This window comes from Oryzias latipes, chromosome 4 (assembly GCF_053564925.1).
Source record: "Oryzias latipes strain Hd-rR chromosome 4, Olatipes_Hd-rR_3.1".
In the NCBI taxonomy this organism is placed as follows: domain Eukaryota; kingdom Metazoa; phylum Chordata; class Actinopteri; order Beloniformes; family Adrianichthyidae; genus Oryzias; species Oryzias latipes.
Genome location: NC_136240.1, coordinates 7,808,494 through 7,825,645, shown reverse-complemented (window position 1 = coordinate 7,825,645; position 17,152 = coordinate 7,808,494). Strand labels below are relative to the sequence as shown.

Genomic DNA, 17,152 nt, shown 5'->3' with positions numbered 1-17,152 from the left:
AGATGTTACAATCTGATTTTAACAAAATCAGGTGAAATGAGAAATGTTACCAGTACAGGATTTGAGAAATGTCCACAAACAACAATCACGTGATTGTCTAGCTTTTTGATGCAAGTAATCAGATACTTCTCCTCACAAAACCACTGAATTCTGCCCCCTTGTGGTTCTAGTTAGAATGATTATAGCACTAGGTTAAAAAATATGAAAATATTACCGGTTAATAGAATTTTTTTCATCTTTCTGAGAAACAAACTTGTGTAAAAATAAATGTAATCACTGTGTTTTAGAAAAGACACAAAACTGAAGGTCAAACCTACTTAGATACTTCCTGATCCAAAGAGCCTCTGGCTTTTATGCTGAAGCTCTTGATGGATCCAGCCACCAGTGGCAGAGAAAGATGTGGAACCTAGTTTGCCCATTTATAAATTGTTTAAAGATTTGTGATTGATCATTTTTAATCAAATGGATTTGTTTATATATGTAGTGCTTTAACGTATTTTGTTGGTAGATAAAACAGATTTTGGGTGTAAATTTAACGTGTTTTTTGTTTAGAATGGTCAAAACGCCTCGCCACTTGACTGTGTGTTGACCGGTTGGGGTCTACAAGTAACAGCAGACACACCTGGGCTCGGTCCAGAGTGACCTGGAACATGGTCGACACCTTCACCTGAGGGAAACACTCCAGCATCTTTTCTGAGAGGACCATTTTCCCCACAATCCTTCGCGGTCACTAGATTGAGGGATAACTTGCGATTTGTGATAATAGCAGCAAAAAGGTTGAAGACATTTAAACGTTTATTTAATAAACATGAGACATTGCATATTGATGAGCATAAACGAACAAATGTAAAAAATGCCAGATTTTAGCCATAATGTTCCTCTGGCAGGTCGATGGGAGTGAAGATGCAGACATATGTGCTCCACCTGTCTTTCTAGTTCACATTTTGACTAAACTGCTCTAGGCTGCACACAGAGCGCTTATTTGTTTGTTTTTAAACAACTTTATTACACAAAATGGAAGTAAATACAGTACAAAACACAATTTTACAAAATAAAATTCAAATACGCCAGGGGAGCATACATATAACATGCATTTTACGCAGAAACATTCAAGACTCTACAACTTTCATTCATGTAGCTTTCTGGTTAAGGCTTTTGGAGATGGAGATGCATTTCAGTTTGTTTGATTAATATGGGGAAGGAAATAGAAGATGATGAGCATTTGCATATATGGATATACAATTTAGCAAATATAAACCAAATATAATAAGATTAATAATGTTTTGTTTTTTTTCAGTCCACATTTTTACCATGAAAGCCAAAAATTATATGTTCCAATGTCAGAGAGGTTGGGGTAAAAATGTTCTTTGATAAATTCTAAACACTTTTTCCAAAGAATTCTGCTTTCAGTACAGTTTGCAAAAAAGATAGTTAATTGAACAGTTGGACTTTAATGTATCTAATTGTTTGTAGTCGATAAATGTTTATAACTTCAAGATGACGTCACATCCGCCGTTTAAATTGTTGCAGGGAAGGCGGAGTCTCCTTTTTTTGTTTGAATCTCTCCTGCTGCTCCTGCAGTCTCCGCAGGAACTCGTGATGTTCACCGAGGTGTCGACCATCGACAACATGTTATAGGAGAACTCCAGCACCTCATGGGTCTCCTCTACGAAGAAGGTTCACGAGTGGGCGCGCTTGTGTCATGTGATCCCCGGACAAGAGCACGCGGTTGATGCGGACCTGTGGCACGTGAACTAACCATGTTCAGGTGTGCTCGGAAGCCGGAAAACCCGGAGCGGTGGAGCCTCAAGGAGTGCTGTCTGCGGGCCGTGGCGCTTCATTTTCCTGCGATAACAAACACAGCTGTTCTCGGTAAGACTTCGCGCATGCGTAGACAGTGTGTGCTCTGTAACGTCAACTACCTTTTTCTGAGACATTTTCCTGTCTCTCACCATGATTGATCTACTTAAAACGTTTATGTACAGTGGGTTACAAAATAAGTCAATTATTTATTTTAAGTATTTATCACGGATGGATACTAAGAACTTTGTTGTTTGTTTTGCATTTACAAGTCAGTCTAAACCAGAACTCTGCAACCTGAGACTCCAGAGCCACATCTGGTTATTTTACCTCTCTCTCTGTAACTATCTGGATGAATAGAAATACAATTATTGATTAAAAAAAGATGTATATTTACATTTCAGCCATCTGATCACTACCTGGTGATGAATTGCATTCACTGGTGGGGCAGGAGGCCAGACAGACTTGGCAGGCCCAAACATTGTGAGGGTCTGCTGGGAACCTCTGGCTGCAAGGAGGGGAGCAGTTTTCTGCAGGTGGGGAGCGTTGACTTCCCCTGGGGACATTGTTGGGAGGTGGAAGAAATGCATTGAGGAGGTTTTGTGGGAGCTGCTCATCCAGTCCATATGTGTTTCATGAATTTGGAGAAGGCAGTCGACCGCGTCCCCCGTGACGTCCTGTGGAGGATGCTCTGTGAGTATGGGGTCCGGGGAGCCTTACTGAAGGCTGTCCGGTCTCTGTAGAACTCTAGCGGGAGCTTGGTTTTGCATAGCCAGCTGTAAGTCAGACCTGTTCCCAGTGCATGTTGGACTGCAGCTGGGATGTCCTTTATCACCGGTTCTGTTCATAATCTGAAGTCTAAATGGGGTTGAAAAAGCTTTCATCCTAAAATTAAGAAAAGCATGAAGAAAGAAAAAGATGGAGAAAATAAAGTGAAAAAACAGATTTTCTAGGCACAGCAAGGAGCCAGAGGGGGTCTGGTTTACGGACCACAGGGTTTCCTCTGCTCTTTGCAGATGATGATGTCTTGTTGGCTTCATCAAGCCAGGACCTCCAGCATGCATTGGGGCGGTTTGCGGCAGAATGTGAAGCAGCTCAGAGGAGGGTCAGCTCCCAATGGGGCTAGGGGATTACACAAAGAAGATCTGTAATCTGGTTTTGGTCCTTCAGGTGGGATACCCACAGTATTGCAATCGAATGACTCATTAAGGTCACCCAGGGAAAGTTTAGAGTAGAGATGGTGCTCCTCAACATCAGGAGTAGATTTTAAATTCTGAGCATAACTTTAGTAAAATGTTGGACCTTTTAAGCTTTGTTTACAACTGTAAAAAGTTTGAATCACATATTATCTTATACTGCTAAACTCTGTTTAGTTGTTGTGATTAAGGGGAGTTGCTATTGAATCTTACACCATCTAAGTCATTTTTTACATTCAGGTTAACGGCAGTACTGAGTAAATAAAACTTTAAATAAAATGAAATAAAACCACTTTAACCACAAAACGAAACATTTGTTGTTGTTTTTACCCTCAATCGTCTCATTGTTAATTTAACAATTAATTTTAATTCAAGATTACAAATTTGTTTTAATATAAAATTTAAGCTTACAAGTGGGCTTTTACAATATTAGTAAGAACAGTAACAACCCATTTTTGGGCAGGTGTGATGCAGCGGTAGGGCAGTCGAGCCATGATCGTTAGATTGCAGGTTCGATTCCCGCCTTGCACACCAATGTGTCGAAGTGTCCTTGGGCAAGACACTGAACCCCACCTTGACTCTGGTGGAAGGTTGGCGCCAGTGTTCGGCAGCGTAGCCGCCACCAGTGTGTGAATGTGTGTGTGTGACTGCGAAGCAGTTTGGGCCTTGTAGGTAGAAAAGCGCTCTACAAGTACATACTATTTACCGTTTACAATTTCTTCTTCAAAAAATGTGTATTTCACCACAAACCAAGTGGACCACAGAATCAATCTCTTGATACTTTTCTCTTAAACTCATGTCACAGTATGAGTGAATTTCCAAATAATCATGTTGCAACTATTGACACCAATCAATTTTGTTCTTTAATTGACAGTTCTAAAAAAAGGATGTTTGTAGTTACTAAAGAACTGAGTTAAAAGCTGCTGAATTTGAATCCATCGTTAAAACTAGATTAATATTGATATTATTATTATTATTATTATTTAATTGTCTTAGGCTGGTGTCAATAATGCAACTGCTAAAAGTTCCACTCCAACTTCCACTCCTATGCTCAAGCCTCCTAACGTGTCTCTTTAACAGATCTTCCCACAGGTCTTCTTCAAGATCTTCTTCCTCACCTGAACATCTGCCAGCTGGATGATATCCAGGCCTCCCTCAACCACAAAGGTTTGTGCTTGCCTTCAGTGTAAATGCTAAAGTTTGTTGGACGTGCACACGCTGACGTCTCCTTCTGTCCTCCATCAGGTCTCTCCACTTACTCTGCGTGGCTTGCAATTCTGAGAGAAATGAGCGGCTTCAACCATGTAGGTGTTGCAGCTTCCTCCACGGTAGGGTCTTGTTGGGCGTGTACCGATGTGACGTGTGTCTGCTGTGATGTTTCAGGCCGTGGACTTCCCCTCAGAGGAGACAGCCAAGCGTGAGGTCATGAGGTTACTTTTCCAGATTGTTTTTTATTCTGCGGGCCGCAGCATCCCCCGCGCAGCCTCAAACGTGGACCCCTCGCTGCTCCTTCATACCTCAGCAAAGTCTGCAGACCATTTGATCGTTGGAAAAGGCTGCAAAGACATTGAGCGGCTGGTTTCTGAGTGGCGCCCCCTCCTGAAGATGCTTGAGGAGCGTGTCAAAAGGGTGGGCGTCTCTGAACCCACATGGCGCTCAGAGACAAAGACCTGGGCCACGTGGTTCGTCATTCACCGCCTGCTGGACCACGGCGTCGCAACAGAGCTGGTCGTTTATTCCCACTGTCCCACGATACTGGCCAGGCTCCTCCAAGGGAGGGGGTCCCAACTAGTGGACCCTGAGCAAGGGGGGGGGCTGCCGGGTCCATGTCTTCAAGGCAGACGTTCAGAGAGTCGGTGTGGAGATGCTCCACCTTGCAAACAGTCAAAAATGGAGACTGTGAGCATGGAAGGGGGGTGCTGCGGAGACCCAACCCTTCCTTTGGAGCCTAAGTTTCTGTGTAGTTCTCAGTTGGAGGCCTGTCCTCGTGGTAGGATCCATCATCTGGAGGTCCAACAATGTAAACCTGAATCTCTCAGGATCCTGACGTCGGTCATCCCCACCTTCTCCAGCCTTCGTTCCCTGACCCTCCACAGCGTCTGTGCGTCTGCTGCTAATGCGATGGGGTGGGGGGTGGGGGGACAGGCAGTGTTCTAACCATTCTATGTGCTGTGCAGCATCGTTCAGGAAGGAGGACATGTTGGACTTGGCCTCAGCACTGCGCCAGCGTTCTTCTGCCGCGCCCATTACTCAGCTGAACGTGGGTGCCCTCCCTGATGCTAAACTCATAGCCGTCCTGCTGGACTCCAGCCCGTCTCTGAGGTCACTGCACGTGGACATCCAAGCTGCGGTCCGGGGACCTCCCGGCTCTCTGGTTCCTCCCAAGACTCCTGAGCCACAGCTGCCAGGTACACAACTCCACCGGTCCTTCTGGACTTTTATTTTCAGATTTGCAGAAGCATCAAGGCCTTTAGTTTGATGGTGAAGAACATTATCAAGGTTCTTCTGATAGATGTTCACCTGCAGGAAAGCTTCGAGTCAGATGGGGGGGTCTCCAGCTGACAATGAAGTTTGGGGTGACCTCTGTCTCACATGTCTCTAGCGGAGCTTCCTCTGGAAGAGCTGACGGTCCAGGTGAGCGAGCTGAGCTCAGACATAAGCGTTTTGATGTCGGTGCTGAGGCGCTTGCCACATCTCACCTCATTGTGTGTGGCTGGGATCAGGCTGCCCCTGCCCCTCCGTATGGACCAGCTGCTCTCCACCTTGACAGGTAAGATCAACTGGTGAGGAGAACACAGACGGGTCGTTCTGGCCGTGATCCTGCTGATCTTTCAGAGTGCAACAGCCGCCTGAGGAAGCTCCACCTGAAAGACCTGAAGCTGTTCGACTGTCTGCCTGAAGTCCTGGAGCTGCTGAGAGGCTGCAGGCTGGAAGGTAGGAGTGGTTCTGAGCAAAGAGGGCCCCATTCAGTCTGTGTGACCCCCACAGACTTTAGAGGAGGTTTATTGATTAAAAACACAAATTTAGTCAGATTTCTTGAATCTTTTATTGCCATGACAGCTTTTAATTGTACTGATCCTCCCAGCAGCATTTTGATGGATCTTTTTTAAACTCTCACCTGGTATCCTTTCTGTCAGAACTCGGCCTAATCGACTGCAGACTTTTGGAGAGAAGCGCCAACAAGGATCAGACTCTGCAGATGCTAGTGGACACTCTGAAAACGCTGCCGTCACTGCACACGCTCAGACTGGCTCGGAACCGGCTGGGTAAGCCTCCAGCTGAGTTTCAGCTTCTCTGTTCAGTTTTAACCTCTCTAACCTTGACTCTAAATGGAAGAGTTTAGGAGGGCCGACAGAAGAATTTCTGACTGAACGGTTTAACAAGACCTTGTACATAGTTAGAGGATGTCTGAGGAATGGAGGAGAAATGTTCTGATGTCCCTTTTTTAGAAGAAGGGAGACGTGCAGAGTTGTGGAAACTTCAGAGGAATTAAGCTAATAAGTCAATGTGCATGCAAAAAATGTTTTAATGTTCCTGTAGAAGGTCAGAAGGAGCTGCACCATGTCTTTGTAGATCTACAGAAAGTCTTTGACATGATCCAGAGAGAGGAGCTGTGGTTTGGATAAGAAAGTCTAGAGACAGAGAAAAACGTTGGATATGTTGGACATTAATGAGAGCTGGAAGACAGTGGTGAGATGTACTGTTGGTGTGACAGAGGAGTTCAAGATGGAGGTTTGACTACACCAAGGATCAGCTTCTTGTTTCTGTGGTGATGGACAGAGTGACAGGTGAGTTTATCAGGAATCTCTGTGGATCATGATGTTTGCAGATGACATTGGGATGTATAGTGAGAAGCAGGGAGCAGGTGGAGGAACATCTAGGTGGAGGTTTGCTCTGGAAGAATAAACATCAGCTGCAGCAAGACTCTGTGTTATCTGTGTGTAAATGAGAGGAACTCAAGTGGAACAGTGAAGTTACAGGAGCAGAGGGGAAGAGGGGGGGGGCTGTTGTTCTGGTCAATAGTCCAGAACAACAGAGTGAGGGAAAGAGGTGAAGAGCCATGTGCAAGCAGGATGGAACAGGTGGAGGAAGGTTTCAGGTGTGATGTGTGACTAAAGAGTGTCATCAAGAATGAAATGAAAGGTGTAGAAGACTGCAGTGAGAGAAGCCATGTTGTTGGTTTGGAGACTGATTCAGAGACAGGAGGCAGAGCTGGAGGTAGCAGAGATGAAGATGATGAGATTATCTTTGGGAGAGACCAGGATGGATCAGGAATGAATCCATCAGAGGAACAGATCATGGTAGATGTTCTGGAGATAAATGCAGGAAAGCGGGTGGAGATGGTTTGGACACATTCAGAGGAGGAACAGTGGTGATGTTGATAAACGGATGCTGAGGTTGGAGCTACCAGAAAAGAGGTCTAGAGCAGTGTTTTTCAACCAGTGTGCCGCGGCACACTAGTGTGCCGTGGGAGATATGGTTATCCTCACCAAGATGGCGCCGAGGATGGTCGCCCTGGTGCTAGTGTGCTCTGCGTTATTGTTATTGTTCGTAAATCGTGTGTCAGCGTGCTCTTACACCCGTGAAGAGCTTCTTACCATCAGAACTTCAACTCCGTCAGATTTACTACCGGTTTTTTTGGCAGCTGCGGCAGATTTAGTCCACTTTTTAAGAGCAAAAGTGAGACGCCGGAGGAGAGGGAAGCGCGCGGGAGTGCTCGTGCGTCTCCGGAGAAGGGGCGCACGTTCGCCCTTACCTGGAATCTTCCTCTCCAACGTTCGCTCACTCAGCAACAAAATGGATGAACTGGCACTGCTGATGCGTCGGAACAGGGACTTTTCTTCCTCTTGTGCCCTGTGCTTCACGGAGACGTGGCTCAATGAGCAGATCCCGGACTGCGCGCTTCATTTGGAGGGATTCCAGCTTCTCCGCGCGGACAGACATCGGGGCTTCTCGGGAGGAAAGTCCAGAGGTGGAGGTGTCTGCTTTTACATCAACAACGCCTGGTGTTCGGATGTGACTGTAATCTCCACGCACTGTTCTCCTTCGGTGGAATACATCTTCACTAACTGCAAACCATTCTACTCCCCACGCGAGTTTGCTTCATTCATTCTGGCCGCTGTTTACATCCCGCCGAGCGCGGACGTGCATGAGGCCCAGCGCGCGCTCGCGGAGCAGATTCTCTGTGTGGAACGAACTTTTCCGGACTCTTTAATCATTATCCTCGGGGATTTTAATAAAGGGAATCTGAGCAAGGAGCTCCCTAGATACAAACAGTTTGTCAAATGCCCAACAAGAGAGCAGAACACGCTGGATCACTGCTACACAACAGTCAGCGGGGCTTACAGAGCCGTGGCCCGCGCGGCTCTGGGCTTCTCGGACCACGGCCTGATTCACCTCATCCCCGCATACAGACAAAAGCTGAAGCTCTCCAAACCAACAGTGAGGACTTCCAAGATGTGGACCAGCGAGGCTGTGGAGGAGCTTCGCACGTGTCTGGACACAACGGACTGGGATGTGTTTAGAGCTGCCACAGACAGTTTGGATGATTACACAGACACTGTGACGTCATACATCCAGTTTTGTGAGGACAGCATCATCCCAACAAAAACCAGGGTTACTTATAACAATGATAAACCCTGGTTCACACCCAGACTGAGACAGCTGAGGAAGGAGAAAGAAGCAGCCTACATAGCAAAAGATAAAGAGAGCTATAAGGCTGCTAAGTACCAGTTCTCAAAGGAGGTGGAACAGGCGAGAGCTCGGTACAATAAACGCCTGGAAGACCAATTCTCTGTCAACGACGTCACCTCTGTTTGGAGAGGGCTTAGGCAAATCACGAACTACAAGCCCAGAGCCCAACATGCTGCTGACGACCTACAACTGGCTGAGAGGCTTAACACCTTTTATGCCAGGTTTGAGGTCCCACAACCCTCCTCCTCCCCCCTCACTGAACAGGTTTCCTCAACAACTCTGGTGCCACTTTCCTCCCCCACCACTATCACTGAGGACAGTATGACCCCCCCAGACCACCTCTCCCCCACCACTGTCCTCTCAGTGACAGAAGAGGAGGTGCTTAAGCTTTTCCGGAAGCAAAACCCACGGAAGGCTCCGTGTCCGGACGGCATCTCGCCTGCCACCCTGAAACACTGCGCAGGCGAACTGGCAGCGGTCTTCACAGACATTTTCAACACCTCCCTGGAGGCCTGCCACGTCCCAGCCTGCTTCAAACTGTCCACCATCATCCCTGTCCCCAAGAAGCCCCGCATAACTGGCCTCAATGACTACAGGCCTGTGGCACTTACGTCTGTAGTCATGAAGTCATTCGAGCGTCTGGTCCTCCCCCACCTCAAATCCTTCACCTCCCCCCTCCTGGACCCTCTGCAGTTCGCCTACAGAGCCAACAGGTCTGTAGACGACGCTATCAACCTGGCCCTCCACTTCATCCTGCAGCATCTGGACTCCCCGGGAACCTATGCTAGGATCCTGTTTGTGGACTTCAGCTCTGCGTTCAATACCATCCTCCCCTCTCTGCTCCAGGAAAAGCTCCTCCAGCTCAACGTGCCTGACTCAACCTGTAGGTGGATTACTGACTTCCTCATGGACCGGAGGCAGTGTGTGCGGCTGGGGAAGAATGTCTCCACCACCCAATCTATCAGCACAGGAACTCCACAGGGCTGTGTACTTTCCCCTCTACTCTTCTCCCTGTACACTAACTGCTGCACCTCCAGCCATGACTCTGTCAAACTGATCAAGTTTGCAGATGACACCACCCTCATCGGACTCATCTCTAATGATGATGAGTCTGCCTATAGGAGGGAGGTGGACCGGCTGGTGTCGTGGTGCAGCATCAACAACCTGGAGCTGAACACTCAGAAGACAGTGGAGATGATGGTGGACTTCAGGAGAGTCACAGCCCCCTCACCCCCTCTCATCCTGACAGACTCTCCCATCACCATTGTGGACTCTGTCTGTTTCCTCGGCACCACCATCACGCAGGACCTCAAGTGGGAGCCGTCCATTTGCTCTCTCCTCAAAAAGGCCCAGCAGAGGATGTATTTCCTGCGGCAATTGAAGAAAGCCCGGCTGCCGGCCCAGATGATGGTGCAGTTCTACACGGCCATCATTGAGTCCATCCTCACCTCCTCCATCACCGTGTGGTACACTAGTGCCACAACCAGAGACATTAACAGGCTACAGCGTATTGTGCGCTCAGCAGAGAAGGTGATCGGCTGCAGCCTCCCATCTGTCCAGGAACTATATGTCTCCAGAACCCGGGGACGTGCAGGCCGGATAGCTGCCGACCCTTCCCACCCTGGACATTCCCTACTGAAACTACTCCCTTCAGGCAGGAGGCTAAGGTCCATCAGGACCAGAACCTCCAGACACAAGAACAGTTTCTTTCCCTCTGCAGTCAGACTCTTAAACGCCCTGTAACCCCCCCCCCTAAATTTCACGTCAATGTCCAACCAGTCACCAGCCCACTACCTGCACCTTGAACATTCTCAGTTGCACTGTTTTGACACTCCTTGCACTACTGACTCTATTTATATTTTTTGTTATGTCCATTGTGTAAAAATTTTGTTGCTTACTGTTCTTCTGTTTTATGTTGCACATTTGCACCGAAACAAATTCCTACTCTGTGTAGCTACACAGAATATGGCAATAAAAACCTCTTGAATCTTGAATCTTGAATCTTGAGATGGTCAAGTGTGCCGTGGAAAATTGCCCTCATTAACTGATCTAAAAACATTAACCATCTCCAGGAAATCAGCTCTTTGTTCATCCAAACAGGTCCTGATAAAACACTGAGTAGTTAGGAATATGAAAGATCATAAAATACTTATTTCTTTGTGTTTATTTGATTCTATTAAAGACATTTTGATAAGAATGACGGCACCGTGATTTACCTGCAGCTATAACTGTTTTCTGAAAAGTCCCGCAGCTTTTACTGTCTCCACGACTCCACCAATCATTCTTGAAGGCTTAATCACATGTCATCAGCCTGACCAATCAGAAGTGTTTAAAGTCTAAACTTCCTTGTTCCAATTTAGCTCATAACTCACTCATTTCCAACAAAAACACCAGCTAAAGCTCGTCTTTAGCGGTGTAGCTTTCCACAGAATCCGGTATCAGACCGTGGAACAAGTGAACAAAACCATGAAACTCAGAGACGCAAGTGTTTCTGCCGTTTTCTCGCCGTATTCACACTACATCTCCCATGATGCATTGGCTTAAAGGGACAGCGCCTTAGCGTACAATGAGTCGTCCTTGTTACACGGATTGAAACCACAACGAACATACAGTTTGTATGTAACTTAACTTTTATTACATCTTTTAGAAAAAACATCTGCAACTTCCTGCTTTTTCTGCCACAATTATCACAAAAATGCACGTCAGATTGTGTGTGTGTGTGGGGGGGGGGCTGTAGATCAAAACAGACTATGAGTTTCTGCTTTTTTTGGGGGGGGGGGTGCACGGTGTGCCGCGGGATTTTTGGCAAGGTTAAAGTGTGCCGTGGCTCAAAAAAGGTTGAAAAACACTGGTCTAGAGGAAGACCAAAGAGGAGGTTCATGGATGTAGAGGAGGACTTGAGGATGGTTGGTTTAAGGGAGGGAGATTCAGAGGAGAGGGTTAGATAGAATTTAGATGGTGACATCTAAAGGGAACTACTTAAAAGCAAAACAGGTTTTAGCTCTTTCAGTTTGGTTTCAGTCACAGGGTTTGATTTCAGATCATCGGTTTGGTTTCAGGATCTCATATAAGTTCTAGGCTTTTCACTCAATTTGGCCTGTAGGATTATTTTCAGTTTTCTCTTTTGTGTCTCAGCAGTTGAGTTTGTTTTTTGGCTTCTCAGATCTGTTTTAGCCTCTTATCTTAACTCAAAGTTTCAGCTTCTAGCAAACTTAGATTTCAGCGCAGGAAGTGCTCACATCACTTTCTGTTCACAGCTGGATCGGTGCGCGTCCTGGCAGAACTGTTCTCTGGACCCACGCTGAGCTCTCTGAAGCTACTTGACATCAGGTGAGTGAACTTTTCCCTCCATTATCCCAGCTTCTGGAATTAATATGCTTCCTGAAACATTGCTTCTGTCTTTAGCTTTAACTTTATTCAGCCTGCTGAGCTGCTGCAGTTTGCAGACCGACTGAAGGCCTGTCATTCTCTGCCTGGACTCATCCTGGATCTCAGGAAAAACCCAGCAGACCGTGACCCAGACACCTGGAAGGCAGCTATACTGAAGCTCCGCCCACTCACACTCCTGCAGGATATAGCCTGGAGCTCCTGGCTTATGATGGCGGACCATGTGGGCAACATGTAATCAAAGGGAGACTTATAAAGTTTGTGGATTCACAGTTAGAATCTTCAGCTGATCACAGAAGATCAGCCGATCAAAAATCAAAGAGCCAACACCAGTCAGATGTTTGAATCTTTTATTAAAGCAGACTCCCCTCACCTGAGGATGTTCTCCGTTTCTCTCAGCACAGTCCTGTGCAAAAACAACCAGAAACGAGCTGAAACTGACCTAAAGCTGAAAACGTGCTTCCATCACAGGCAGGACTTGCATTCATTTACAGTTTTGTTAGTTTAGCTTGAAGCTGTGAAGGAGCTGCCAGCTTCACGGTCTGCTCCATAACCTTCACGTGACACACGTGAACACAGACGTTAGCGCACACACCAGAGCGTGCGCAGACATGAGCGCGCTCAGACTCACAACGGTCCGGCCGCTGAGACTCCTCCTTCTGCAGCTGCATGAAGACACGAGAACATGAAAGGGATGTGAACAAGTGTGACCCCCTTCAGTGAAGGCTGTCCAGCAGAAACTGAACATGGAGCGAGTTCACACGCACGTGCTGCTCCCCCCACTGGCTGCAGTGTGAAAGTACAAGTCTGAAGATGAGAAGAAACGGGTTCATTAGACCGTTACAGTTCTTACTGTCGAACATGAACTCTTTCCCCTACTGGAAGCCTTTTACCTCAATCTGATTCAGACCATCTGCCTCTGTTATTGTGAAATATTCAAAAACGACAGTAATGATTAACATTAAACAGAGTTCTGTAAGGAGCTCAGCACACCTGAGAGGAAATGAAAATTTCCACGCCTGGTCACTCATAAAAGTGTTCTTCCTGGACCTCTATTTTCCCAACTGTGTTGGACGTTTGAGATTTTTTAATGTCTTAAAAAATGCCAATAAAAACATTTTCTTGTGGCATTTGTGTAGAATATTCAGGTGGGAGTTGTGCACAAAGAGAACACTCACTAATAATTAGGTTTCTAACAGAGCCATTACTTTACAGATCTAAAGATATTCCGGAAACAGGTGAAGTTCTGGTTCCCCATGAAGGTCATTTACTCTGAAGCATGGCAGAGGTAGCATCATGTTTTTTCTGGGTCCAGAGTGACGCTGCAGCAGGACGGTTCCAGTCCTGATTCGAGATGGGTCAACGGCAAGGTTGGTTCTGGGTGGTGAACAGCTTCCTAAGAAAAAGCACCTTGGAATAATTTTCTGCAGTTTCCTCGATCACCTGTAGGGGCAGAGCCTATCCCAGCTATCATCAGGTGAGAGGCAGTCATGTTTCATTGATCTGAAAAGGCAGGGAAGATTTGAAACACAAAGTCATGAGTGGTTGGTTTTCAACTGCGGCAGAACAGGCGGTGAAAGGACAAAGCTTAAGAACCTCACATGAACTGAGCCTGAATCAGACGAACTCTTCATCTGAGCAGGAACCGAAGACGAGCAGAATCAAGGCAGGCCTGATCTTGAAGTGGTGAGTTTCATCAGGCGCGTTGGAATGAGTCCAACCGTGATGTTTAGGCTTCAGCTGATAGTGGCACAGACACCGTGGAAGATGCAAGGGAGGTTTGGGCACATAACTTCCACACAGGTCCTCAAATGCATAATGTGTCTGTGACATCGCTGACCACTTAAGCCCCGCCTCCATCTTCACCTCCAGGTCAAAGGTCATGCTGGATTCACTCAGAGAGAGCAGCTCAGAGCTGACATGCTGACTCGTGAAGAGGAACAGCAGCAGAGGAGTCGGTGGGTTTGGACTAAAACAGGTCTTAGGGAGACCAAGGCAGTTTTCACCCCCCACCCCCGTGTCTGTACATGTTTACTCGAACAACAACACACACATCTTCATCTGCCCCCCCCCCCCCCCCCCCCCCCCCCCCCCCCCCCCCCAGATGTGCACATCAATGAATACTCCTTCGTGGGAGCCCAACGGGGCTCCTAGGGGCCACAGGGTGCACACGTGACTCAGACTAAACATGCGCTGTGTTCATTCAATCGTGATGCTGTACATGAGGCGCCGTGCACGGCGGGAGTGCACATGGCAGAATGTCTTAAAAAACGTATCGTGGAGATAAAGGAGGTCTGCTGATCAACTGAGCGCGTGCGCTGCGTCAGTTCCTAAAGGCACACGGCTGATGACCACGCCCACACTAACGGTGACCACACCCACACAAGACAAACACAGTTAAGTTAAACTGGCAGGAAACAGGTGGAGGCAGTTTTCGATCCCTCCAGCAGGGGGTCAGTTGGATCCGGGCTATAGGATCCCGTCCATGAAACTGGTGTCCAGCCGCTGGATCAGCACCCGGATGAAGGACATCTCCTTGCGGGTGTTCTCAAAGATGACCCGGGGGTCGTCGGACTGGCAGCGCAAGCAGTTGGGGGCCATGACCATGGCCAGGTTATTCACGTCCATCTTGGTGATGGCCACATTGGCAGGCTGTGCAAACACCTGGACAAAGAAGAACGCAGGTGAGTAGAAGGCGGCATCCATTAGCAAAGGGTCGCAGGACAGGCGAGTTACCTGCAGGAAGCGGATGAGGTAGCAGAGCACCAGCTTGTTGATGTGAGGCAAACCCAGCACCACGTTGACGGCCGCCTCTGGGTTGTCGTAGTGGCGGATACACTCATTGTAGAACTCGTGTGGGATCAGCGGCTCCTCCAGTTCACGGTACCACAGCTTGAGCAAAGATGCTGAGGACATGCAGAGGACAGACAGGGCATTACACCTGACAGAAACCCCACGGCACACCAGCAACCGAAAACAATAAAAAGTAAGAAACTGTAAAAACAGAGGGGCTTGGGGCGTCTCTGCTTTGACAACTGCTCCTCCAACCCAGCTCCAGATGAGCAAGAGAATATGAATGGCCCCTCCTTTTATGACAGTCCCATGGACTCGGACGATGAGAGCCTTCTTTTATTTCATAATTGAGTCTCTCAGGAAGAAAAACTGCCAAACTGCCTTTTTTAGGGGAAGAGTTCTAACCAGGACGAAAAGAAGCAGGAAAGAGAAAAGCAGCTAGTCCTGCTAACCCTCTGACTCGTGCCTTGTATATGAAGGGGATGCCTGCAGCTCCTTACCACACCTCATTTGTTTACCTGGAATGTGGGGGTCCTCCAGCCCAGTGGGGATCTTCCACTGGTCCACCTGCAGCTTAAGGGCATTGACCTCATCTATGTCTCCTGGAACCCTGTAGATCAAAGGACAAAAGTTAGAGACACTCTGGGCACCCTCCAGCGCAGGGTTCACCAACCTTTTTGAGACCGAGGGCTATTTCATGGGCACCAAGTGGTATGAAGGGCGCCACTAAAAACCTCCTAGCCCCCCCCCCCCCCCCCCCCCCCCCCCCCAAAAAACAACACAATTTGAGGACTTCCTTTTGTGTGCCCTATTTTTATTTGCTCATTTTACACACAAAAACATGCATGAATTTTCTAGACTCGTATTACAGGGGGGGGTCAAACTCAGTTGCAGAGGGAGCCTAATTTCAAAACAGACTTTAGGTTGCAGCCGAACAAGATAAATATTTATTGAACACACTAAAGCTAAACTTTTAAACCTTTAGAACTTTAACTTAATTTTAACTTTTTAAACATAAATGTAAATAAAAACAGACAGGAATATTAATCCTCACATTAATGGATTACTCAACCACCTCAACCTATTCTCAAAATCTTTACATTACATGAATCATAAGAATGTCCAGAAATTGTGTAATTTATTTGATCTATTTAAACTTTTGTAATAGACCCTTACTTTTAGTGATTATTTTTTAAGTTATATTTGTTTACATATTTGGGTTTTCTTTGTCTACCTTTATCTCAGAATTGATATTGTTGTCATTGACAGACATGCCGTGGTTGTTGAATATTTGCTTCAATAGAAAAAAAAAAAAAGATTTTTTTTTTTGGGTGCATTCCCTGCGGGCGCCACAAGGGGTGCTCGCGGGCGCACTGGCGCCCGCGGGCACAGGGTTGGTGACCCCTGCTCCAGCGGCTCCAAATCTCTTTCACCCACCTGAAGATGCCCTCTGTTTGATCCCCATTGAGACCTAGAACCTCCTCAGAGAGCCGGGTTTGCACCCATGGCAGCTGGTGGTCTGGGTACCGATCTTTCTGCAACGCCATCACCTCTTCCAGAGAAGAGCCAAACATGGAGGGGTGGAAAATGGCGTTCCTGGCATGCCTGATCTCCTCCAGACTGGGTTTCTGCAGACCCTGAGCAGAGACACAAGCCATGAGCCGAGCAGAATCACCTCAACCTTAAACGAGTCAGAACTTCAAAGGTGTTCTCCTGTAGCAGAGCCCTAACCGCCCTACTGAAGTTCTCTGACCCAAACCCATCCTGAGTGACTCAGATCTGTGACCCACTTTGACCTTCCATCGCATGATGGAGCAGACCCCCACAGATGTTACACACAGAGGTTTTCCCCCCACTGCACCCAGTTCATGGGTGCAGTGGGATTGATGTGCTGGAAGAAACTTGCTCACAACTGTGTTTATTATTTTATTTTTGAGCTTCCATAAAAATGTAGCTTAAGCTCATTATCTTATAAAAGAAACTTTCCTTGGGAAAGGATTACATTTTCCACTCAGAAATAAAAGAAACTCTGAATCCACTTTGAAAAACAGATCCATGGATTCAGATAATCTTGGAAGGGAAGAATAATCGGTTTAATGGTTTTCTGACACCAGTTCTGCTTACCTTCTTGGCTCCAGTCAGAGCCGCCTTCATCAGCTTCCTGTAGCAGTGTTTGGCATAGCTGCTAATGGCCACTCCTAAAACAACAAAGTAGATCAGGTCATCAGAACCACACTGACAACCTGAAGGACCGTCAGGCCCATTAGATCAGAATCACCAGT

The 17,152-nt window shown here is 47.1% G+C and overlaps 2 protein-coding genes across 4 annotated transcripts in view; one reads left to right on the top strand and one right to left on the bottom strand.

The window, feature by feature from the left end:
• The first annotated feature begins 1,505 nt into the window (after positions 1-1,505).
• On the top strand, positions 1,506-13,207 carry lrrc41 (leucine rich repeat containing 41). The gene is made up of 10 exons (XM_011473796.4): positions 1,506-1,872; positions 4,077-4,163; positions 4,242-4,300; positions 4,380-5,097; positions 5,174-5,404; positions 5,599-5,766; positions 5,832-5,930; positions 6,134-6,262; positions 11,948-12,020; positions 12,096-13,207. The coding sequence occupies exons 1-10, from the start codon at positions 1,761-1,763 to the stop codon at positions 12,313-12,315; spliced, it is 1,896 nt and encodes a 631-aa protein (XP_011472098.1). The 5' UTR covers positions 1,506-1,760; the 3' UTR covers positions 12,316-13,207.
• arhgap39 (Rho GTPase activating protein 39) overlaps positions 12,414-17,152 on the bottom strand; it is a 20,971-nt gene continuing 16,232 nt past the window's right edge. For 2 of the 3 annotated variants that reach the window (XM_023954042.2, XM_078945682.1), the window contains exons 7-11: positions 16,995-17,068; positions 16,308-16,507; positions 15,389-15,480; positions 14,814-14,983; positions 12,414-14,741 (exon numbers count right to left, since the gene is read on the bottom strand). In XM_023954042.2, the coding sequence (XP_023809810.1) occupies positions 14,547-14,741; positions 14,814-14,983; positions 15,389-15,480; positions 16,308-16,507; positions 16,995-17,068 (731 nt within the window). In that variant the 3' untranslated portion in view covers positions 12,414-14,546. The remainder of the gene's footprint in view (positions 14,742-14,813; positions 14,984-15,388; positions 15,481-16,307; positions 16,508-16,994; positions 17,069-17,152) is intronic. The other variant, XR_013655490.1, reaches the window with a different exon arrangement.

Coding starts and splice junctions, on each gene's coding strand:
- lrrc41 (XM_011473796.4), top strand. CDS start 1,761: ATGTTCAGGTGTGCTCGGAAGCCGGAAAACCCGGAGCGGTGGAGCCTC. Junction 5,405..5,598: donor TCCTGAGCCACAGCTGCCAG/GTACACAACTCC, acceptor ACATGTCTCTAG/CGGAGCTTCCTCTGGAAGAG. Junction 5,767..5,831: donor GCTGCTCTCCACCTTGACAG/GTAAGATCAACT, acceptor CTGATCTTTCAG/AGTGCAACAGCCGCCTGAGG.